The sequence below is a fragment of the Oncorhynchus tshawytscha genome, unplaced genomic scaffold, assembly GCF_018296145.1.
Source record: "Oncorhynchus tshawytscha isolate Ot180627B unplaced genomic scaffold, Otsh_v2.0 Un_contig_6743_pilon_pilon, whole genome shotgun sequence".
Classification (NCBI taxonomy): domain Eukaryota; kingdom Metazoa; phylum Chordata; class Actinopteri; order Salmoniformes; family Salmonidae; genus Oncorhynchus; species Oncorhynchus tshawytscha.
In genome coordinates this window covers 17,186-41,623 of record NW_024608938.1, presented here as the reverse complement: position 1 = coordinate 41,623, position 24,438 = coordinate 17,186, and the positions used below count along the sequence as shown (strand labels likewise).

Below are 24,438 nucleotides of genomic sequence, written 5' to 3'. Positions count from 1 at the left end.
GAAACGTTTGACCCAAGTTAAACAAATACTAATTGAGTGTATGTAAACTTCTGACCCACTGGGAATGTGATGAAAGAAATAAAAGATTAAATAAATCATTCTCTCTACTATTATTCTGACATTTCACATTCTTAAAATAAAGTGGTGATCCTAACTGACCTAAAACAGGGAATTTTTAATAGGATTAAATGTCAGGAATTGTGAAAAACTGAGTTTAAATGTATTTGGCTAAGGTGTATGTAAACTTCCGACTTCAACTGCATCACTCCAGTATTAATGCTAAATTGTAATTATTTTCGCCTCTAGGGCCTATTTATTGGCTACTTCTCTAATCTTCTACATTTGCATACACTGAACATAGATTGTTCTATTTTTATTTTCTTTTGTGTTATTGACTGTACGTTTGTTGTTGTATGTGTCGCATTGCTTTACTTTATCTTGGCCAGGTCGCAGTCGCAAATGAGAACTTGTTCTCAACTGGCCTACCTGGTTAAATAAAGGTGAAATAAAAATGTTTAAAAGAAAATAATTCCAGGATCTTTATTGTTCAACGGGTGAGCCCCTCTCTCTACCAAATGAGAAAGGTCCTGTGCTGTGTGTCATCACCCAACATTGATGCTCCGCACTGCTCACTCTCAGCACCCAAAACTGCAGTTAGAGTGTAGTACACAGCAGTTATTCTGCAATTACGGCGTCCAAAATACCACAGTCGACTACGGATTCTGCACTTTTATAAACTGCAATCTTTTATGTCAGGGTTAAATTGTAAAATAACACAATGATTTCCATTAACGTATTAATCTGATGCATGTTTACGTGCACCTTATTTCACAGCGCTCATCTGCCGCCACCAGGTGGATATTCAACGCAGTTAATCGTGTCGTGCGGAACTGGGAAAACGCTCCTCTGTCACTTCCGGTTCGTCCTCATCGTAAAAAGAAATGGCGGACATGGACGAACTGTTCGGGAGTGATGGGGACAGTGACAACGAACAAAGAGGTGAAGTTAGCCATCAAAATGCTGTTCCGAAAAGTTAGCTAAACACGTCTAAAGTGACGCTAGATGAATAGCTTTATGCAGTTACAGCTAGTAGGTTAGCTAATGTGATTTAGCTAAGGCCGGTTGGCTGATGCTAGCGAAGCTAACGTTAAGTAGCTAACAAGTAGCTAACGTTAGTAAAGAGGACCTTTGAGAATATCCATCAACAACCTAACTAGAACCAAAATAGCCAGTACATACTTGGTCCAGCACATTAACGTTAGCTAGCTAACCATTCAAGCTCCCCATAGGGCGTGCGTAGCTAACGTTAGTATTTGTGTTTATTTCACATGCATGTACATTTCCCCTCTGCTGAAAGCTAACATGACCGTGTGTGTGTGTGTGTGTGTGTGTGTGTGTGTGTGTGTGTGCAGTGGTCTCAGCAGTGGCGTCTGGCTCTGGTTCAGGTTCTGAATCTGAGCCGGAGATGCCCCGGTCCCGTTCCCATAGTAACGCCTCCGGCAGCGATGATGATGGACAAGATGGGGGAAAGCCCAACACCAAGGTGAGGTCCAGTTGTTTCAATACATACACACACACACACACACAGGAAACACTCTTAACCACAATAATGACATTGTATAACTCTATGAACCAGGAGCTGTTTGGGGATGACAGTGAAGAGGAACGCCAGAGCCGACACAGCGACAACCAATCAAACCTGTCGGAACGCTCAGGAAACCAGTCAGACGCCAGCATGCACTCGGAGCCCGAGGACAATGACCAGTCAGACGCGGAGCAGCACAGTGGGTCGGAGAGAGGGCACCGGGAGGAAGAGGAGGAAGATGGAGATGGAAGGTCAGAGGCAGGCAGTCCAGTATCGGGGGTGGGAAGCCCCAGGTCTGGGAGGGGCAGTGCTCGCTCTGAGAAGAGGTGAGGAGGAATGATTATGGATGGGTTTTATATAGGCTAGTGCTTTTTCAACAAATTTCATTGGAATGTACATAATGCATAATAACTTTTTTTCCTGCCAGTATCCATAGCGACCCGGCACCCCCACTCAGCTCCCGGCACCCCCACTCGGCTCCCGGCACCCCCACTCGGCTCCCGGCACCCCCACTCGGCTCCCGGCACCCCCCACTCGGCTCCCGGCACCCCCACTCGGCTCCCGGCACCCCCACTCGGCTCCCGGCACCCCCACTCCGCGCCCGGCACCCCCACTCGCGCCCGGCACCCCTCACCCCCCCCCCCTCAGCGCCCGGCACCCCCTGTCAGACCCCGGCACCCCCTGTCAGACCCCGGCACCCCCTGTCAGACCCCGGCACCCCCACTCAGGGCCCGGCACCCCCCACTCAGGGCCTGGAACTCCCCACTCAGATGGGGAGGGGTCAGGCAAGGAGAACCAATCAGATGATGAAAAGTGGGGAGGAGGGGCTAAGAGTGACCAATCAGAGGATGAGGAAGAGGAGAAGAAGCAGCACCAATCGGATGAAGAGCGAGAGAATTCTGATGAGGACGGGGCGGGGCACAGGAGCAGGAAGAAGTCAGGTATTGAAGAAAGTGTGTGTGTGTGTGTGTAGTCTGAAGGACCTTCCTCTAGCCACTCACTAGATCAGCCTTGGAGTTTGAAAAGAAAATTGTAGCAACCTTCAGCAACATCTGCTTTTCTCTTGTATTAATGTACTCTATCAAGCTTTACCAATATGATACTGTTCTATCACATCCTATATGACATTGGTTGCTGCTGTGCCCTTGAACAAGGCACTTAACCCCCCACAGCAGCAGTTCCCTGTGAACCCAGTCTGGCAGCTCCCCTTACCACTAAAAAAAACCTCTACACAGTGCATTGTGAAAGTATTCAGACCCCTTGGCTTTTTCCACATTTTGTTACATTACAGCCATATTCTAAAATGGATTAAATACTTTTCTGTCATCAATCTACACACAATAATCCATAATGACAAAAGAAACTGAAATATTATATTTACATAAGTATTCAGACCCTTTACACAGTACTTTGTGGCAGCACCTTTGGCAGCGATTACAGCCATGAATCTTCTTGGGTATGACGCTACAAGCTTGTCACACCTGTATTTGAGGAGTTTCTCCCATTATTCTCTGCAGATCCTATCAAGCTCTATCGTGTTGGTTGCGGAGCATCGCTAGCATCGCTGCACAGCTTTTTTCAGGTCTCTCCAGAGATGTTGGATTGGGTTCATGTCCGGGATTTGTATGGGCCACTGAAGGACATTCAGAAACTTGTCCCGAAGTCACTCCTCCGTTGTCTTGGCTGTGTGCTTAGGGTTGTTGTCCTGTTAGAAGGTGAACCTTCGCCTCAGGCTGAGGTCCTGAGCACTTTGGAGCACGTACTTTGCTCCATTCATCTTTTCCTCGATCCTAGTCAGTCTCCCAGTCCCTGCCGCTGAAAAACATCCCCACAGCATGCTGCCACCCTCATGCTTCACCGTAGGGATGGTGCCAGGTTTCATCCAGACGTGATGCTGCCACCACCATGCTTCACCGTATAGGGATGGTGCCAGGTTTCATCCAGACGTGATGCTGCCACCACCATGCTTCACCGTAGGGATGGTGCCACGTTTCCTCCAGACGTGACACTTGGCATTCAGGCCAAAGAGTTCAATCTTGGTTTCATCAAACCAGAAAATATTTTTTCTCATGGTCTAAAAATCCTTTAGGTGCCTTTTGGCAAACTCCAAGTGGGCTGTCATGTGCCTTTACCTAGGAGTGGCTTCTGTCTGGCCACTCTACCATAAAGGCCTGATTGGTGAAGTGCTGTAGAGTTGGTTGTCCTTCTGGAAGGTTCTCCAATCTCCACAGAGGAACTCTGGAGCTCTGCCAGAGTGACCATTGGGTTCTTGGTCACCTCTCTGACCAACGCCCTTCTCCGACTGCTCAGTTTGTCCGGCCGGCCAGCTCTAGGAAGAGTCTTGGTGGTTCCAAACTTCTTCCATTTAAGAATGATGGAGGCCACTGTGTTCTTGGGGACCTTAAATGCTTCAGACATTTTTTTGGTAGCCTTCCCCAGATCTGTACCTCGATACAATCCTGTCAAAATAATTTAATCAATTTTAGAGTAAGACTGTAACGTAACAAAATGTGGAAAAAGTCAAGGGGTCTGAATACATTCAGAATGCACTGTATGTTGATGTGTCTTCTTTCAGAGGGGTTGGGTTAAAAGGGAAGTAACATTTCGATTGGACCTTGTGTGCAATTGACCAGTAAAATGATCTTTAATCTTTGTTTGAGCAATGACTGGAAGTCTACAGGAGAATTATAATCATTAAATGATGTGTGTGTGTGTGTGTGTGCTTCAGAGTCTGCGAAGGGCAGTGACAGCGAGGATGACTTCGTCGGACGGAAGAACAAGAAAATGGCGTCTGCCTCGGACTCTGACAGCGATGTTGGCGCCAAGAAGGAGATGGCGGCGGCGTCTGGCTCAGACTCTGACAGCGATGTTGGAGCCAAGAAGAAGATGGCTGTGTCTGGCTCAGACTCTGACAGCGACGTTGGAGCCAAGAAGAAGATGGCTGTGTCTGGCTCAGACTCTGACAGCGACGTTGGAGCCAAGAAGAAGATGGCTGTGTCTGGCTCAGACTCTGACAGCGATGTTGGAGCCAAGAAGAAGGGTAAAGGTAAACCTAGATCTGAAGGCTGGTTGCAAAAATAACTTTCCCAAAAATCCCTGGTTTTCCAGAAATCCTAGTTGGAGGATTCCGGTTTCCTCCTTATCCCCGCCTGCATCCGGGAGTCTTCCAACCGGGAATTCTGGAAAACTTGGGCGTTTAGAAAAATGCAACCCTAATCTGAAGAGTCCTATAGGAGGTCTCCTCAACACATACTAGAGGAGAAGATCCAAGGTTCCTCCTGGTGTAGGCTTGGCTGGTATATATCATATATACCAGGGATCATCAACTAGATTCAGGCTGATTTTAAAAAATATTATTCTTGAGTGGATGTTCCGGAACATAATTACAAATCATTTGTAGACTGCAAATTGACCACAAAAAACCCAAACGGAGATAATATTTGACTAAAACATCATCATTTCAAACCTTGCTTACATTTGTATGGATAATATATGGGAAAACTTGGGAACCGATTTTCCAGAATTAAAATCACTTGGAGCTGATTTTCCTGGTGTTTTTAGGCTTTTATGTAAAAAAAACAACAACATTTGTTCAACTTAAATAAAAACCGTTTGGCCAGTGGGCCGCCATTTGAGGAACCCTGATATATACAGGATACCGTGTCCCGGGGTATTTGCAAATAGCCACAGGATGGTTTTGCAATAACATTGTAAATATTTTTTTATTTTACCTTTATTTAACCAGGCAAGTCAGTTAAGAACAAATTCTTATTTTCAATGACGGCCAAGGAACAGTGGGTTAACTGTCTGTTCAGGGGCAGAACGACAGATTTGTACCATGTCAGCTCGGGGTTTGAACTTGCAACCTTACGGTTACTGGTCCAACACTCTAACCACTAGGCCACCCTGCCGCCCCTCCACTCTAACCACTAGGCTACCCTGCCGCCCCTCCACTCTAACCACTAGGCTACCCTGCCGCCCCTCCACTCTAACCACTAGGCCACCCTGCCGCCCCTCCACTCTAACCACTAGGCTACCCTGCCGCCCCTCCACTCTAACCACTAGGCTACCCTCCGCCCCTCCACTCTAACCACTAGGCTACCCTGCCGCCCCTCCACTCTAACCACTAGGCCACCCTGCCGCCCCTCCACTCTAACCACTAGGCCACCCTGCCGCCCCTCCACTCTAACCACTAGGCCATCCTGCCGCCCCTCCACTCTAACCACTAGGCTACCCTGCCACCTCTATCTCATTTATTTAATCAATTAGAATATTTGTAGCTACTTTTTATGTACTGCAGTAATCTTGCAATGCGCTTGGTGGTCTGCTTTCTCCTGTCACATTATTTTACATTCTGGAGCCTTGAGTCACTCACTGTTGTGCAGCATGAGCCAGGAGATGTAGTTACACATATTCGGCAGCTAAATATCTTCTCACTATTAAGTTGACTGTTTAAAAGGTGCTAAATGCTCTGCAGTTGTGGATTTGGTTTGCTAATTTAGTAGCTAGTTATCTAGCTAAGTGGTTAGTTTCTTCCAAAATCAAGTTTTGCTTGATAACAGAAGAGAATCCCCTAGAGGGTCAGGAGAAACCCCTAGAGGGTCAGGAGAAACCCCTAGAGGGTCAGGAGAAACCCCTAGAGGGTCAGGAGAAACCCCTAGAGGGTCAGGAGAAACCCCTAGAGGGTCAGGAGAATCCCCTAGAGGGTCAGGAGAATCCCCTAGAGGGTCAGGAGAATCCCCTAGTGGGTCAGGAGAAACCCCTAGAGGGTCAGGAGAAACCCCTAGAGGGTCAGGAGAATCCCCTAGAGGATCAGGAGAATCCCCTAGAGGGTCAGGAGAATCCCCTAGAGGGTCAGGAGAATCCCCTAGTGGGTCAGGAGAATCCCCTAGAGGGTCAGGAGAATCCCCTAGTGGGTCAGGAGAAACCCCTAGTGGGTCAGGAGAAACCCCTAGAGGGTCAGGAGAAACCCCTAGAGGGTCAGGAGAAACCCCTAGAGGGTCAGGAGAAACCCCTAGAGGGTCAGGAGAAACCCCTAGAGGGTCAGGAGAAACCCCTAGAGGGTCAGGAGAATCCCCTAGAGGGTCAGGAGAAACCCCTAGAGGGTCAGGAGAATCCCCTAGAGGGTCAGGAGAATCCCCTAGAGGGTCAGGAGAATCCCCTAGAGGGTCAGGAGAATCCCCTAGTGGGTCAGGAGAATGCTATTGTCTGTTCTGCAAATAGTTTGTCAGAGACTCTAAAATGTTCGCAATGCACTCGTTAGCATTTAGCTAGGATTCACTATGGGATTTCACATGTACTTATTAGCATTGGTAACCTCCATATTGCAGAGGCTCAGTGGGGTTTGAAAACAGCGCCTCTTGTGTTCAGTGCCGGTATTACTGAATATCCCAGGATGGGTCGGTATGAAGGTATGTCAGTCTGGATACCACCCAAGCTGACTCCGATGCACTTTGAGGAGGGGTCAGGGTATAATCCCTCCATGTTCCACTCCTACCTGTTACGGGTCAAAGGTTAGGGTTCAGGACTCCTCTTTCTCCATCTCTTCCTCAGGTAAGAAGCCAGCAGCAGACGACCTGTTTGGAGAGGCAGACGACATCTCATCAGACAGTGATGCTGAGAAACCTCCCACTCCAGGACAACCCCTGGTGAGGCATACTTTACCCCCCCACCCACTCCAGGACAACCCCTGGTGAGACATACTTTACCCCCCCCACTCCAGGACAACCCCTGGTGAGACATACTTTACCCCCCCCCCACTCCAGGACAACCCCTGGTGAGACATACTTTACCCCCCACTCCAGGACAACCCCTGGTGAGACATACTTACCCCCCCCCCACTCCAGGACAACCCCTGGTGAGACATACTTTACCCCCCACTCCAGGACAACCCCTGGTGAGACATACTTTACCCCCCCACTCCAGGACAACCCCTGGTGAGACATACTTTACCCCCCCCCACTCCAGGACAACCCCTGGTGAGACATACTTTACCCCCCCACTCCAGGACAACCCCTGGTGAGACATACTTTACCCCCCACTCCAGGACAACCCCTGGTGAGACATACTTTACCCCCCCCACTCCAGGACAACCCCTGGTGAGACATACTTTACCCCCCCCACTCCAGGACAACCCCTGGTGAGACATACTTTACCCCCCACTCCAGGACAACCCCTGGTGAGACATACTTTACCCCCCACTCCAGGACAACCCCTGGTGAGACATACTTTACCCCCCACTCCAGGACAACCCCTGGTGAGACACACTTTACCCCCCCACTCCAGGACAACCCCTGGTGAGACATACTTTACCCCCCCCACTCCAGGACAACCCCTGGTGAGACACTTTACCCCCCCCCACTCCAGGACAACCCTGGTGAGAGACACTTTACCCCCCCCACTCCAGGACAACCCCTGGTGAGAGATACTTTACCCCCCACTCCAGGACAACCCCTGGTGAGAGACACTTTACCCCCCCCCTCCAGGACAACCCTGGTGAGAGACACTTTACCCCCCTGTCCAGGACAACCCCTGGTGAGACACTTTACCCCCCCCACTCCAGGACAACCCCTGGTGAGACATACTTTGTGTCCCCCCCACTCCAGGACAACCCCTGGTGAGACATACTTTACCCCCCCCACTCCAGGACAACCCCTGGTGAGACATACTTTACCCCCCACTCCAGGACAACCCCTGGTGAGACATACTTTACCCCCCCTGTGTGTGTCTCCAGGACAACCCCTGGTGAGACATACTTTACCCCCCCCTGTGTGTGTGTCTCCAGGACAACCCCTGGTGAGACACACTTTACCTCTGCATGTTACAAGAACTAATAATGAAGAGTCTGTGTGTGTGTCTCCCTGTGTGTGTGTCTCCTGTGTGTGTGTCTCCCTGTGTGTGTCTCCCTGTGTGTGTGTCTCCCTGTGTGTGTGTCTCTCCTGTGTGTGTGTCTCCCTGTGTGTGTCTCCCTGTGTGTGTGTCTCCTGTGTGTGTGTCTCCCTGTGTGTGTGTCTCCCTGTGTGTGTGTCTCTCCCTGTGTGTGTCTCCTGTGTGTGTGTCTCCCTGTGTGTGTGTCTCCCTGTGTGTGTGTCTCCCTGTGTGTGTGTCTCCCTGTGTGTGTGTCTCCCTGTGTGTGTGTCTCCCTGTGTGTGTGTCTCCCTGTGTGTGTGTCTCCCTGTGTGTGTGTCTCCCTGTGTGTGTGTCTCCTGTGTGTGTGTCTCCCTGTGTGTGTGTCTCCCTGTGTGTGTGTCTCCCTGTGTGTGTGTCTCCCTGTGTGTGTCTCCCTGTGTGTGTCTCCCTGTGTGTGTGTCTCCCTGTGTGTGTGTCTCCTGTGTGTGTGTCTCCCTGTGTGTGTGTCTCCCTGTGTGTGTGTCTCCCTGTGTGTGTGTCTCCCTGTGTGTGTGTCTCCCTGTGTGTGTGTCTCCCTGTGTGTGTGTCTCCCTGTGTGTGTGTCTCCCTGTGTGTGTGTCTCCCTGTGTGTGTGTCTCCTGTGTGTGTGTCTCCCTGTGTGTGTGTCTCCCTGTGTGTGTGTCTCCCTGTGTGTGTCTCCCTGTGTGTGTGTCTCCCTGTGTGTGTGTCTCCCTGTGTGTGTGTCTCCCTGTGTGTGTGTCTCCCTGTGTGTGTGTCTCCCTGTGTGTGTGTCTCCCTGTGTGTGTGTCTCCTGTGTGTGTGTCTCCCTGTGTGTGTGTCTCCCTGTGTGTGTGTCTCCCTGTGTGTGTGTCTCCCTGTGTGTGTGTCTCCCTGTGTGTGTGTCTCCCTGTGTGTGTGTCTCCTGTGTGTGTGTGTCTCCTGTGTGTGTGTCTCCTGTGTGTGTGTCTCCCTGTGTGTGTGTCTCCCTGTGTGTGTGTCTCCCTGTGTGTGTGTCTCCCTGTGTGTGTGTGTGTGTGTCTCCTGTGTGTGTGTCTCCCTGTGTGTGTGTCTCCTGTGTGTGTGTCTCCCTGTGTGTGTGTCTCCCTGTGTGTGTGTCTCCCTGTGTGTGTGTCTCCTGTGTGTGTGTCTCCCTGTGTGTGTGTCTCCCTGTGTGTGTGTCTCCCTGTGTGTGTGTCTCCCTGTGTGTGTGTCTCCCTGTGTGTGTGTCTCCTGTGTGTGTGTGTCTCCCTGTGTGTGTGTCTCCTGTGTGTGTGTCTCCCTGTGTGTGTGTGTCTCTGTGTGTGTGTGTCTCTCTGTGTGTGTGTGTGTCTCTGTGTGTGTGTCTCTCTGTGTGTGTGTGTGTCTCTCTGTGTGTGTGTGTCTCTGTGTGTGTGTGTGTCTCTCTGTGTGTGTGTGTGTGTCTCTCTGTGTGTGTGTGTGTGTGTCTCTGTGTGTGTGTTTGTGTGTGTCTCTCTGTGTGTGTTTGTGTGTGTCTCTCTGTGTGTGTTTGTGTGTGTCTCTCTGTGTGTTTTTGTGTGTGTGTTGTGTGTGTGTTCTCTGTGTGTGTCTCTCTGTGTGTGTTTGTGTGTGTCTCTCTGTGTGTGTTTGTGTGTGTCTCTCTGTGTGTGTTTGTGTGTGTGTCTCTCTGTGTGTGTTTGTGTGTGTGTCTCTCTGTGTGTGTGTGTGTGTCTCTCTGTGCGGGTTTCTCTCCCCAGGACCAAGAGGATGGTATGGAAGGGAGCAGGCTGAGGAGGAGCCCGTCCCAGAGACTCGTATCGAGGTGGAGATTCCTAAAGTCAGCACTGATCTAGGATCAGACCTCTACTTCGTCAAACTACCCAACTTCCTCTGTTGAGCCCAGGTTAGACTCACCCCAGATGGTCCCAGTTCACTTACTGACCCTCCCCTGGACCCTAACCCTGACCCCTAACTCTGACCTTCTCCTGAGCATTCCATGTTTTCAGATGTGAAGGTCTGGATAGGTAGAAGCAGTGTCTTCTCTCTGAACTCTGTGTCTGATGTGATGTGTGTGTTCCTCTCTGTTCAGACCCTTTGACTCCCAGTACTATGAAGATGAGTTTGAGGATGAGGAGATGTTGGATGAAGAGGGACGGACCAGGCTCAAACTGAAGGTGTGTGTGTGCTCAGTTCTTGCCCTGTGTGTGTGATGTGACGTGACAGTATTGTGTGTGTTGTGATGTGACAGTGTTGTATATTGATGTGACAGTGTTGTGTATTGATGTGACAGTATTGTGTGTGACGTGACAGTGTTGTGTATTGATGTGACAGTGTTGTGTATTGATGTGACAGTGTTGTGTGATGTGTGATGTGACAGTATTGTGTGATGTGACAGTATTGGTGTGTGATGTGACAGTATTGTGTGTGTTGTGATGTGACAGTGTTGTGTTGTGATGTGACAGTGTTGTGTATTGTGATGTGACAGTGTTGTGTTGTGATGTGACAGTGTTGTGTATGTGATGTGACAGTGTTGTGTATTGATGTGACAGTGTTGTGTATTGATAACAGTGCTCTGTATTGATGTAACAGTGTTGTGATGTAACAGTGTTGTGATGTAACAGTGCTCTGTGTGATGTAACAGTGCTCTGTGTGATGTAACAGTGCTCTGTGTGATGTAACAGTGCTCTGTGTGATGTAACAGTGCTCTGTGTTCAGGTTGAGAATACTATCCGGTGGAGAGCCAAGAAAGACGAGGAGGGGAACGAGAGCAGAGAGAGTAACGCCCGCATCGTCAAGTGGTCTGACGGCAGGTCAGCGCACACACACACACACACACACACACACGACCACAAGAAGAGGAGTAACGCTGGGACAGCTGATGAAGAGGAGTAACGCTGGGACAGCTGATGAAGAGGAGTAACGCTGGGACTCCTGATGAAGAGGAGTAACGCTGGGACAGCTGATGAAGAGGAGTAACGCTGGGACTCCTGATGAAGAGGAGTAACGCTGGGACTCCTGATGAAGAGGAGTAACGCTGGGACTCCTGATGAAGAGGAGTAACGCTGGGACAGCTGATGAAGAGGAGTAACGCTGGGACAGCTGATGAAGAGGAGTAACGCTGGGACAGTGCTGATGAAGAGGAGTAACGCTGGGACTCCTGATGAAGAGGAGTAACGCTGGGACTCCTGATGAAGAGGAGTAACGCTGGACAGCTGATGAAGAAGAGTAACGCTGGACAGCTGATGAAGAAGAGTAACGCTGGACAGCTGATGAAGAAGAGTAACGCTGGACAGCTGATGAAGAGGAGTAACCCTGGACAGCTGATGAAGAGGAGTAACCCTGGACAGCTGATGAAGAGGAGTAACGCTGGGACTCCTGATGAAGAGGAGTAACGCTGGACAGCTGATGAAGAGGAGTAACGCTGGGACTCCTGATGAAGAGGAGTAACGCTGAACAGCTGATGAAGAGGAGTAACGCTGGGACTCCTGATGAAGAGGAGTAACGCTGGACAGCTGATGAAGAGGAGTAACCCTGGACATCTGATGAAGAGGAGTAACCCTGGACAGCTGATGAAGAGGAGTAACCCTGGACAGCTGATGAAGAATAGTAACCCTGGACAGCTGAAGAGGAGTAACGCTGGGACTCTGATGAAGAGGAGTAACGCTGGGACAGCTGATGAAGAGGAGTAACGCTGGATGACAGCTGATGAAGAGGAGTAACGCTGGACAGCTGATGAAGAGGAGTAACGCTGGACAGCTGATGAAGAGGAGTAACGCTGGGACTCTGATGAAGAGGAGTAACGCTGGACAGCTGATGAAGAGGAGTAACGCTGGACAGCTGATGAAGAGGAGTAACGCTGGACTCCTGATGAAGAGGAGTAACGCTGGACAGCCTGATGAAGAGGAGTAACGCTGGACTCCTGATGAAGAGGAGTAATGCTGGACTCCTGATGAAGAGGAGTAACGCTGGACTCCTGATGAAGAGGAGTAACCCTGGACTCCTGATGAAGAGGAGTAACCCTGGACAGCTGATGAAGAGGAGTAACCCTCGACTCCTGATGAAGAGGAGTAACCCTGGACTCCTGATGAAGAGGAGTAACGCTGGGACTCCTGATGAAGAGGAGTAACGCTGGGACTCCTGATGAAGAGGAGTAACCCTGGACTCCTGATGATTGTGTTTGAATAATTAATACATTGATTTAACAATGGGGAAATGTGTGTTTACATGTGTATGTATCTGTGGATGTGTTCTGTCTCCACAGCATGTCTGATCCACCTGGGTAACGAGGTGTTCTGTCTCCACAGCATGTCTCTCCACCTGGGTAACGAGGTGTTTGACCTGGGTGAGGTCTGTCTCCACAGCATGTCTCTCCACCTGGGTAACGAGGTGTTTGATGTGTATAAAGCTCCTCTCCAAGGAGACCACAACCACCTGTTCATCAGACAAGGAACTGGACTACAGGGACAGGCTGTGTTCAAGACCAAACTCACCTTCAGGTAACACTGTCTATACACACACACACTGTAGGTAGGCATACACACACCTTGCTCTTTGTCTGAACCCCAACCCAAAGCTCTGAAAGACATCATGCACCGGCTACAGGAACACGTTCCGTCCAGATGGAATAGTGGACAACAACACAGTATCTAAGCTGAGCTCCGTCCAGATGGAAGAGTGAACAACAACACAGTATCTAAGCTGAGCTCCGTCCAGATGGAATAGTGACAACAACACAGTATCTAAGCTGAGCTCCGTGATGGAAGAGTGAACAACAACACAGTATCTAAGCTGAGTTCCGTCCAGATGGAAGAGTGAACAACAACACAGTATCTAAGCTGGAGTTCCGTCCAGATGGAAGAGTGATGAACAACACAGTATCTAAGCTGAGCTCCGCCAGATGGAAGAGTGAACAACAACACAGTATCTAAGCTGAGCTCCGTCCAGATGGAATAGTGAACAACAACACAGTATCTAAGCTGAGCTCCGTGATGGAAGAGTGAACAACAACACAGTATCTAAGCTGAGCTCCGTCCAGATGGAATAGTGAACAACAACACAGTATCTAAGCTGAGCTCCGTCCAGATGGAAGAGTGAACAACAACACAGTATCTAAGCTGAGTATCTGTCCCAGATGGAATAGTGAACAACAACACAGTATCTAAGCTGAGCTCCGTCAGATGGAAGAGTGTTTGGTACAGTATCTAAGCTGAGCTCCGTCCAGGGGACTTGATGGAATAGTGGACAACAACACAGTATCTAAACTGAGCTCCGTTCAGATGGATTAGTGAACAACAACACAGTATCTAAGCTGAGAAGGGGACTTGTTTTGGTACAGTATTACAATAGAAGGGGACTTGTTTTGGTACAGTATCTAAGCTGAGAAGGGGACTTGTTTTGGTACAGTATTACAATAGAAGGGGACTTGTTTTGGTACAGTATTACAATAGAAGGGGACTTGTTTTGGTACAGTATTACAATAGAAGGGGACTTGTTTTGGTACAGTATTACAATAGAAGGGGACTTGTTTTGGTACAGTATTACAATAGAAGGGGACTTGTTTTGGTACAGTATTACAATAGAAGGGGACTTGTTTTGGTACAGTATTACAATAGAAGGGGACTTGTTTTGGTACAGTATCTAAGCTTGGAAGGGGACTTGTTTTGGTACAGTATTACAATAGAAGGGGACTTGTTTTGGTACAGTATTACAATAGAAGGGGGACTTGTTTTGGTACAGTATTACAATAGAAGGGGACTTGTTTTGGTACAGTTTTAGGTTGTTTTGGTACAGTATTGGAACGTGACTTGTTTTGGTACAGTATTACTTGTTTTGGTAATAGAAGGGGACTTGTTTTGGTACAGTATTACAATAGAAGGGGACTTGTTTTGGTACAGTATTACAATAGAAGGGGACTTGTTTTGGTACAGTATTACAATAGAAGGGGACTTGTTTTGGTACAGTATTACAATAGAAGGGGACTTGTTTTGGTACAGTATTACTTGTTTTGGTAAGTAGAAGGGGACTTGTTTTGGTACAGTATTACAATAGAAGGGGACTTGTTTTGGTACAGTATTACAATAGAAGGGGACTTGTTTTGGTACAGTATTACAATAGAAGGGGACTTGTTTTGGTACAGTATTACAATAGAAGGGGACTTGTTTTGGTACAGTATTACAATAGAAGGGGACTTGTTTTGGTACAGTATTACAATAGAAGGGGACTTGTTTTGGTACAGTATTACAATAGAAGGGGACTTGTTTTGGTACAGTATTGGAACGGGACTTGTTTTGGTACAGTATTGCAATAGAAGGGGACTTGTTTTGGTACAGTATTGGAACGGGACTTGTTTTGGTACAGTATTACAATAGAAGGGGACTTGTTTTGGTACAGTATTACAATAGAAGGGGACTTGTTTTGGTACAGTATTACAATAGAAGGGGACTTGTTTTGGTACAGTATTACAATAGAAGGGGACTTGTTTTGGTACAGTATTACAATAGAAGGGGACTTGTTTTGGTACAGTATTAGAAGGGGACTTGTTTTGGTAAGTATTAGAAGGGGACTTGTTTTGGTACAGTATTACAAGTATTGAAGGGGACTTGTTTTGGTAAGTATTACAATAGAAGGGGACTTGTTTTGGTACAGTATTACAATAGAAGGGGACTTGTTTTGGTACAGTATTACAATAGAAGGGGACTTGTTTTGGTACAGTATTACAATAGAAGGGGACTTGTTTTGGTACAGTATTACAATAGAAGGGGACTTGTTTTGGTACAGTATTGCAATAGAAGGGGACTTGTTTTGGTACAGTATTGCAATAGAAGGGGACTTGTTTTGGTACAGTATTGCAATAGAAGGGGACTTGTTTTGGTACAGTATTGGAACGGGACTTGTTTTGGTACAGTATTGGAACGAGACTTGTTTTGGTACAGTATTACAATAGAAGGGGACTTGTTTTGGTACAGTATTACAATAGAAGGGGACTTGTTTTGGTACAGTATTAGAAGGGGACTTGTTTTGGTACAGTATTAGAAGGGGACTTGTTTTGGTACAGTATTAGAAGGGGGACTTGTTTTGGTACAGTATTAGAAGGGACTTGTTTTGGTACAGTATTACAGTATTGGAACGGGACTTGTTTTGGTAGAAGGGGACTTGTTTTGGTACAGTATTACAATAGAAGGGGACTTGTTTTGGTACAGTATTAGGAACAGTATTAGAAGGGGACTTGTTTTGGTACAGTATTAGAAGGGGACTTGTTTTGGTACAGTATTAGAATAGAAGGGGACTTGTTTTGGTACAGTATTAGAAGGGGACTTGTTTTGGTACAGTATTAGAAGGGGACTTGTTTTGGTACAGTATTAGAATAGAAGGGGACTTGTTTTGGTACAGTATTAGAAGGGGACTTGTTTTGGTACAGTATTAGAAGGGGACTTGTTTTGGTACAGTATTAGAAGGGGACTTGTTTTGGTACAGTATTGGAACAGGGGGGACTTGTTTTGGTACAGTATTAGAAGGGGACTTGTTTTGGTACAGTATTAGAAGGGGGGACTTGTTTTGGTACAGTATTAGTATTACAGTATTAGAAGGGGACTTGTTTTGGTACAGTATTAGATAGGGGACTTGTTTTGGTACAGTATTAGAAGGGGACTTGTTTTGGTACAGTATTAGGGGACTTGTTTTTTGGTACAGTATTAGAAGGGACTTGTTTTGGTACACTTGTACAGTATTAGAAGGGGACTTGTTTTGGTACAGTATTAGAAGGGGACTTGTTTTGGTACAGTACAGTATTACAATAGAAGGGGACTTGTTTTGGTACAGTATTACAATAGTTTTGGTAAGGGGACTTGTTTTGGTACAGTATTGGAACGGGACTTGTTTTGGTACAGTATTACAATAGGAGGGGACTTGTTTTGGTACAGTATTACAATAGGAGGGGACTTGTTTTGGTACAGTATTAGAAGGGGACTTGTTTTGGTACAGTATTACAATAGGAGGGGACTTGTTTTGGTACAGTATTAGAAGGCGACTTGTTTTGGTACAGTATTACAATAGAAGGGGACTTGTTTTGGTACAGTATTAGAACTTGGGACTTGTTTTTTGGTACAGTATTACAATAGGGGGGACTTGTTTTGGTACAGTATTACAATAGGAGGGGACTTGTTTTGGACTATTAGTTGTTTTGGTACAGTATTAGAAGGGGACTTGTTTTGGTACAGTATTAGAAGGGGACTTGTTTTGGTACAGTATTAGAATAGGGGACTTGTTTTGGTACAGTATTAGAAGGGGACTTGTTTTGGTACAGTATTAGAAGGGGACTTGTTTTGGTACAGTATTAGAACTTGTTTTGGTACAGGGACTTGTTTTGGTACAGTATTACAATAGGGGACTTGTTTTGGTACAGTATTACAATAGGGGGACTTGTTTTGGTACAGTATTAGACTTGTTTTGGTACAGTATTAGAAGGGGACTTGTTTTGGTACAGTATTAGAAGGGGACTTGTTTTGGTACAGTATTAAGGGGACTTGTTTTGGTACAGTATTAGAAGGGGACTTGTTTTGGTACAGTATTAGAATAGGGGGACTTGTTTTGGTACAGTATTACAATAGAAGGGGACTTGTTTTGGTACAGTATTACAATAGAAGGGGACTTGTTTTGGTACAGTATTAGAATAGGGGACTTGTTTTGGTACAGTATTAGAAGGGGACTTGTTTTGGTACAGTATTAGAAGGGGACTTGTTTTGGTACAGTATTAGAACTTGTTTTGGTACAGTAGGGGGGACTTGTTTTGGTACAGTATTAGAAGGGGACTTGTTTTGGTACAGTATTAGAATAGGAGGGGACTTGTTTTGGTACAGTATTAGAAGGAGGACTTGTTTTGGTACAGTATTAGAAGGAACGGACTTGTTTTGGTACAGTATTAGAAGGGGACTTGTTTTGGTACAGTATTAGAACGGGGACTTGTTTTGGTACAGTATTAGAACGGGGACTTGTTTTGGTACAGTATTAGAACGGGGACTTGTTTTGGTACAGTATTAGAAGGGGACTTGTTTTGGTACAGTATTAGAAGGGGACTTGTTTTGGTACAGTATTAGAAGGGGACTTGTTTTGGTACAGTATTAGAAGGGGACTTGTTTTGGTACAGTATTAGAAGGGGACTTGTTTTGGTACAGTATTAGAAGGGGACTTGTTTTGGTACAGTATTAGAAGGGGACTTGTTTTGGTACAGTATTAGAAGGGGACTTGTTTTGGTACAGTATTAGAAGGGGACTTGTTTTGGTACAGTATTAGAAGGGGACTTGTTTTGGTACAGTATTAGAACGGGTCTTGTTTTGGTACAGTATTAGAAGGGGACTTGTTTTGGTACAGTATTAGAAGGGGACTTGTTTTGGTACAGTATTAGAACGGGTCTTGTTTTGGTACAGTATTAGAACGGGACTTGTTTTGGTACAGTATTATGAGACGCTGTTCCTCTTTCAGTTTAAAGGAACAAACATGAATGTCTGATTTGAGATATAAAGCTGTTATTGCGTGTTTTCTCTCCAGACCCCACTCCACAGACAGTGCCACCCACAGGAAGATGACCCTCTCTCTGGCTGACCGCTGCTCTAAGACCCAGAAGATCAGAATACTGCCCATGGCTGGACGAGACCCCGAGTCTCAACGCAACGAGATGATCAAGGTGACACACGCTGGACTCTGTCATTTCATATAGGATGTCACGTCATAAGGTTATGAGATGTTTGGTGTAATGTTAGCAGAACTACACTCAACAAAAATATTAACGCAACGATTTTAAAAGATTTTACTGAGTTACAGTTCATATAAGTAAATCAGTCAATTGAAATAAATTCATTAAGGCCCTAATCTATGGATTTGACATGACTGGGAATACAGATATGCTGTTGGTCACAGAAACCTTAGATAAAGAAAACCAGTCAGTATCTGGTGTGACCATTTGCCTCATGCAGCGCGACACATCTCCTTCACATAGAGTTGATCAGGTTGCTGATTGTGGCCTGTGGAACATTGTCCCACTCCTCTTCAATGGCTGTGTGAAGTTGCTGGGAACTGGAACACGCTGTTGTATGTTGATCCAGAGCATCCCAAACATGCTCAATGGGTGACATGTCTGGTGAGTATGCAGGCCATGGAAGAACTGGGAAATGTTCAGGAATTGTGTACAGATCCTTGCGACATGGGGCCGTGCATTATCATTCTGAAACGTGAGGTGATGAACGGCACGACAATATGAACCTCAGGATCTCGTCACGGTGTCTCTGTGCATTCAAATTGATTTAAAATGCAATTGTATTCGTTGTTCATAGTTTATGCCTGCCCCATACCATCATGGTGTGTGTCCTCTGTTCACAACGTTGACATCAGCAAACTGCTCGCCCACACAACACCACACACGCTGTCTGCTATCTGCCTGGTACAGTTGAAACTCCTGTGTGCCATCTGCCTGGTACAGCTGAAACTCCTGTGTGCCATCTGCCTGGTACGGCTGAAACTCCTGTGTGCCAGTGGCCGTCGAAGTGGAGCATTTGTCCACTGAAGTCGGTTACAACTGAACTGCAGTCAAGTCAAGACCCTGGTGAGGATGACGAACACTCAGATGAGCTTCCCCGAGACGGTTTCTGACCGTTTGTACAGAACTGTTGTACAAACCCACAGTTTCAACAGTTTGTCTGGGTGGCAGGTTTCAGACGATCCCGCAGGTGAAGAAGTCTGATGTGAAGGTCCTGGGCTGGTGCGGTTGTAAGGCCGGTTGGACGTACTGCCAAATTCTCTAAGACGATGTTACGGAGGTGCTTGATGGTAGAGAAATTAACATCAAATTCTCAGGACATTCCTGCAGCTAGCATGCCAATTTCCCGATCCCTCAAAACTTGAGACATCTGTTCATCATATCATATTCATGCTGTTCAATCAGCTTCTTGATATGCCACAGCTGTCAGGTGGATGGATTATCTTGGCAAAAGAGAAATTCTCACTAACAGGGATGTAAATACATTTGTGGACAACATTTGAGAGAAATAAACTTTTTGTGAATATGGAACATTTCTTGAATCATATCAGCTCATTTAAAAACATGGGACCAACACTTTACATGTTGAGGTTTATATTTTTGTTCAGTTTAATAACGACAGTCGAGACGAGACAGACTTTCTGTTGTTTCTAGAAGCACCGACTGGGCTTCTGTTGCTGATTACAGTCTACTATATTTGAGGGGTTAAAATGTTGACCCTCCACTACAGAAAGAGGAGGAGCGTCTGCGTGCGTCTATCCGTCGTGAGGACAACAGCGGCGGATGAGAGAGAAGCAGCACCAACGAGGGCTGAGCGCCGGTTACCTGGAGCCCGATCGCTATGACGACGATGAGGAGGGCGACGAGTCGGTCAGCCTGGCTGCCATCAAGAGCAAATACAAGGGAGGAGGAGGGGCTGGAGGGCTGAGGGGTGAGGACACACACACCATATCTAAACAGAGACACGTCCAGATCAAATACAAGGGAGGAGGAGGAGGAGGAGGAGGAGGAGCTGAGGGGTGAGGACACACACCCATATCTAAACAGAGACACGTCCAGATCAAATACAAGGGAGGAGGAGGAGGGGTGAGGACACACACACCATATCTAAACAGAGACACGTCCAGATCAAATACAAGGGAGGAGGAGGAGGAGGAGGAGGAGGGCTGAGGGGTGAGGACACACACACCATATCTAAACAGAGACACGTCCAGATCAAATACAAGGGAGGAGGAGGAGGAGGGGACACACACCATATCTAAACAGGGCTGAGGGGTGAGGACACACACACCATATCTAAACAGAGACACGTCCAGATCAAATACAAGGGAGGAGGAGGAGGAGGAGGGCTGAGGGGTGAGGACACACACACCATATCTAAACAGAGACACGTCCAGATCAAATACAAGGGAGGAGGAGGAGGAGGAGGGCTGAGGGGATGAGGACACACACACCATATCTAAACAGAGACACGTCCAGATCAAATACAAGGGAGGAGGAGGAGGGCTGAGGGGTGAGGACACACACACCATATCTAAACAGAGACACGTCCAGATCAAATACAAGGGAGGAGGAGGAGGGCTGAGGGGTGAGGACACACACACCATATCTAAACAGAGACACGTCCAGATCAAATACAAGGGAGGAGGAGGAGGGCTGAGGGGTGAGGACACACACACCATATCTCAAATACAAGGGAGGGAGGAGGAAACAGAGACACGTCCAGATCAAATACAAGGGAGGAGGAGGAGGAGGAGGAGGGCTGAGGGGTGAGGACACACACACCATATCTAAACAGAGACACGTCCAGATCAAATACAAGGGAGGAGGAGGAGGATGAGGAGGGCTGAGGGGTGAGGACACACACACCATATCTAAACAGAGACACGTCCAGATCAAATACAAGGGAGGAGGACAAGGGCTGAGGACACAGCGAAAGTGTTTGTATTTGCTCATTTTAATGTGTTCTCTTCCCTCCTCTCTTCTGTCCCCCTCCTCTCCTCCGTCCCCCTCCTCTCCTCTCTTCCATCTCTTTTCTCTTCCGTCTTCCGTCCCCCTCTTCTCCTCCGTCCCTTTCCCCTCTCTTCCGTCTTCTCTTCCGTCACCTTCCTCTCCTCTCTCTCCCTCCCTCTCTCCTCCGTCTCCTCCTCTCTCCTCCTCTCCTCCGTCTCTCCTCCGTCTCTCCTTCTCTCCTCTCCTCCGTCTCTCCTCCCACTCCTCTCTCCTCCGTCTCTCCTCCACTCTCCTCTCCTCCGTCTCTCCTCCACTCTCCCATCTCCTCCGTCCCTCCTCCGTCCCTCCTCCACTCTCCTCTCCTCCGTCCCTCCACTCTCCTCTCCTCCGTCTCTCCTCCACTCTCCTCTCCTCCGTCTCTCCTCCACTCTCCTCTCCTCCGTCTCTCCGCCACTCTCCTCTCCTCCGTCTCTCCTCTCCTCCGTCCCCCTCCTCTCCTCCGTCCCCCTCTCTCTTCTGTCCCTCTCCTCTCTCCATATAGAGGAGCGTGCTCGGATCTACTCGTCTGACAGTGATGAGGGTTCTGATGATGATAAAGCCCAGAGACTGCTCAAGGCCAAGAAACTAGACTCTGACGAGGTGAGACACACACACAGGTGTTAGTACAGAGGAGAGATGACAGAGGTGACAGATGGTGCAGTCCTATGATCTACCAGCAGGAGACATTGTGAATCACTACATATAGGAATCTAGTTCAGCTAAAAAGCACTTTGAGGCAGATCTGAAGTGAGTCAAATCACATTTTTCCTGTCTCTCTCTCCCCCTCTTTGTTTTCTCTCCCCCTCTTGTTTTCTCCCCCTCTTTCTTTCTCCCCCTCTTTGTTTTCTCCCCCCTCTTTCTTTTCCCCCCTCTTTCTTTCTCCCCCTCTTTCTTTCTCCCCCTCTTTGTTTCTCCCCCTCTTTCTTTCTCCCCTCTTTCTTTCTCCCCCTCTTTCTTTCTCCCCCTCTTTCTCCCCCTCTTTCTTTCTCCCCCTCTTTCTCCCCCCTCTTTCTTTCTCTCCCCCTCTTTCTTTCTCCCCCTCTTTCTCCCCCCTTTCTTTCTCCCCCTCTTTCTCCCCCTCTTTCTTTCTCCCCCTCTTTCTTTCTCCCCTCTTTCTTTCTCCCCCTCTTTCTCCCCCCCTTTTCTTTCTCCCTTTCTTTCTCCCCCTCTTTCTCCCCCTCTTTCTTTCTCCCCCTCTTTCTTTCTCCCCCTCTTTCTTTCTCCCCCTCTTTCTTTCTCCCCCTCTTTCTTTCTCCCCCTCTTTCTTTCTCCCCCTCTTTCTTTCTCCCCCCTCTTTCTTTCTCCCCCTCTTTCTTTCTCCCCTCTTTCTTTCTCCCCCTCTTTCTCCCCCTCTTTCTTTCTCCCCTCTTTCTTTCTCCCCCATCTTTCTTTCTCCCCCTCTTTGTTTCCCCCTCTTTCTTTCTCCCCCTCTTTCTTTCTCCCCCTCTTTCTCCCCCTCTTTCTTTCTCCCCCTCTTTCTTTCTCCCCCCTCTTTCTTTCTCCCCCTCTTTCTTTCCCCCCTCTTTCTTTCTCCCCTCTTTCTTTCTCCCCCTCTTTCTTTCTCCCCCTCTTTCTTTCTCCCCCTCTTTCTTTCTCCCCCTCTTTCTTTCTCCCCTCTTCTTTCTCCCCCTCTTTCTCCCCTTTCTTTCCCCCCTCTTTCTTTCTCCCCCTCTGTTTCCCCCTCTTTGTTTCCCCCTCTTTGTTTCCCCATCTTTCTTTCTCCCCTCTTTGTTTCCCCCTCTTTCTCTCCCCCTCTTTCTTTCTCCCCCTTTCTCTCTCCCCCCCTTTGTTTCCCCCTCTTTCTTTCTCCCCCTCTTTCTTTCTCCCCCTTTCTCTCTCCCCCTCTTTCTTCCCCCTCTTTCTCCCCCTCTTTCTTTCTCCCCTCTTTGTTTCCCCCATCTTTCTTTCTCCCCCTCTTTGTTTCCCCCTTTCTCTCTCCCCTCTTTGTTTTCTCCCCCCCTTTGTTTTCTCCCCCCTCTTTTCTCCCCTCTCTGTAGGAAGGGGAGAGTTCAGGGAAGAGGAAGGCTGAGGAGGATGAGGAGGAGGAGGTGGAACCCAAGAAGGCAAAGAAATACGTCATCAGCGACGAAGAGGAGGAGGAAGATGATGAATGATGTCATGTTGTTGTTGATCATACCACTGTAATATCAGTGTGTTGTTATATCCAGTGGGTTGCGATGTAGACCTAAACGTTTCATTTATAGTTTGTATATTTTCTAATGATGACTGTGTGTGTGAGAGAGAGAGAGCTCTGTACAGCTGTAGAAATAAAGACAAGATGAACTAAGTGTTTATCTCAATGACCAAACCTCGGTCTCTTTGTTATGATTTATTTTAAAGTTCTGTTTTTGTTTTGAGATGTCCATTTTCTAATGGAGGTTAAAGATGGAGAGTTGAGGGGGTGGAAGGACTGTCTGGGGGAAGGACTGTCTGGGGGGAGGGACTGTCTGGGGGTGGGGACTGTCTGGGGGGAGGGACTGTCTGGGGGGAGGGACTGTCTGGGGGGGGGACTGTCTGGGGGGGGACTGTCGGGGGAAGGACTGTCTGGGGGTGAGGGACTGTCTGTGGGGGAAGGACTGTCTGGGGGAGGGACTGTCTGGGGGGAGGACTGTCTGGGGGGAGGGACTGTCTGGGGGAGGGACTGTCTGGGGGAGGGACTGTCTGGGGGGGAGGGACTGTCTGGGGGGGGGACTGTCTGGGGGGGGAGGACTGTCGGGGGGGAGGACTGTCTGGGGGGGAGGGACTGTCTGGGGGGAAGGACTGTCTGGGGGGAAGGACTGTCTGGGGGATGATGGACTGTCTGGGGGGGAAGGACTGTCTGGGGGATGATGGACTGTCAGACCTCTTCAATAACAGTAGATACTGTTCAATCCATCTGGCACAGCAGAGAGAGAAGGAATGGAGGGGTGGAGGATGAGGATGGGTAAGAGGAGGAATGGAGGGGTTGAGGATGGGTAAGAGGAGACAGGAGGAATGGAGGGGTGGAGGATGAGGATGGGTAAGAGGAGAGAGGAGGATGGGTGAGAGGAGAGATGAGGATGGGTAAGAGGAGACAGGAGGAATGGAGGGGTGGAGGATGGGTAAGAGGAGAGAGAAGGAATGGAGGGGTGGAGGATGAGGATGGGTGAGAGGAGAGAGGAGGATGGGTGAGAGGAGAGATGAGGATGGGTAAGAGGAGAGATGAGGATGGGTGAGAGGAGAGATGAGGATGGGTGAGAGGAGAGATGAGGATGGGTGAGGAGAGATGAGGATGGGTGAGAGGAGAGATGAGGATGGGTAAGAGGAGAGAGGAGGATGGGTAAGAGGAGAGATGAGGATGGGTAAGAGGAGAGAGAAGGAATGGAGGGGTGGAGGATGAGGATGGGTAAGAGGAGAGATGAGGATGGGTGAGAGGAGAGATGAGGATGGGTGAGAGGAGAGATGAGGATGGGTGAGAGGAGAGATGAGGATGGGTAAGAGGAGAGAGAAGGAATGGAGGGGTGGAGGATGAGGATGGGTAAGAGGAGAGAGGAGGATGGGTGAGAGG

At 48.1% G+C, this 24,438-nt stretch overlaps 1 protein-coding gene across 1 annotated transcript; it reads left to right on the top strand.

The window, feature by feature from the left end:
- Positions 1–858: 858 nt before the first annotated feature.
- LOC121844009 (RNA polymerase-associated protein LEO1-like) lies at positions 859–23,220 on the top strand. Its single transcript, XM_042313878.1, is given in 18 exon segments — positions 859–999; positions 1,413–1,543; positions 1,637–1,911; positions 2,013–2,029; positions 2,149–2,526; positions 4,314–4,631; positions 7,139–7,233; positions 10,150–10,171; positions 10,174–10,279; positions 10,281–10,295; positions 10,482–10,566; positions 11,108–11,202; positions 12,754–12,888; positions 17,936–18,071; positions 19,651–19,684; positions 19,687–19,851; positions 21,415–21,512; positions 22,910–23,220. Coding segments are annotated over 18 exon segments (2,280 nt in total). The 5' UTR covers positions 859–941; the 3' UTR covers positions 23,027–23,220.
- Positions 23,221–24,438: the final 1,218 nt, after the last annotated feature.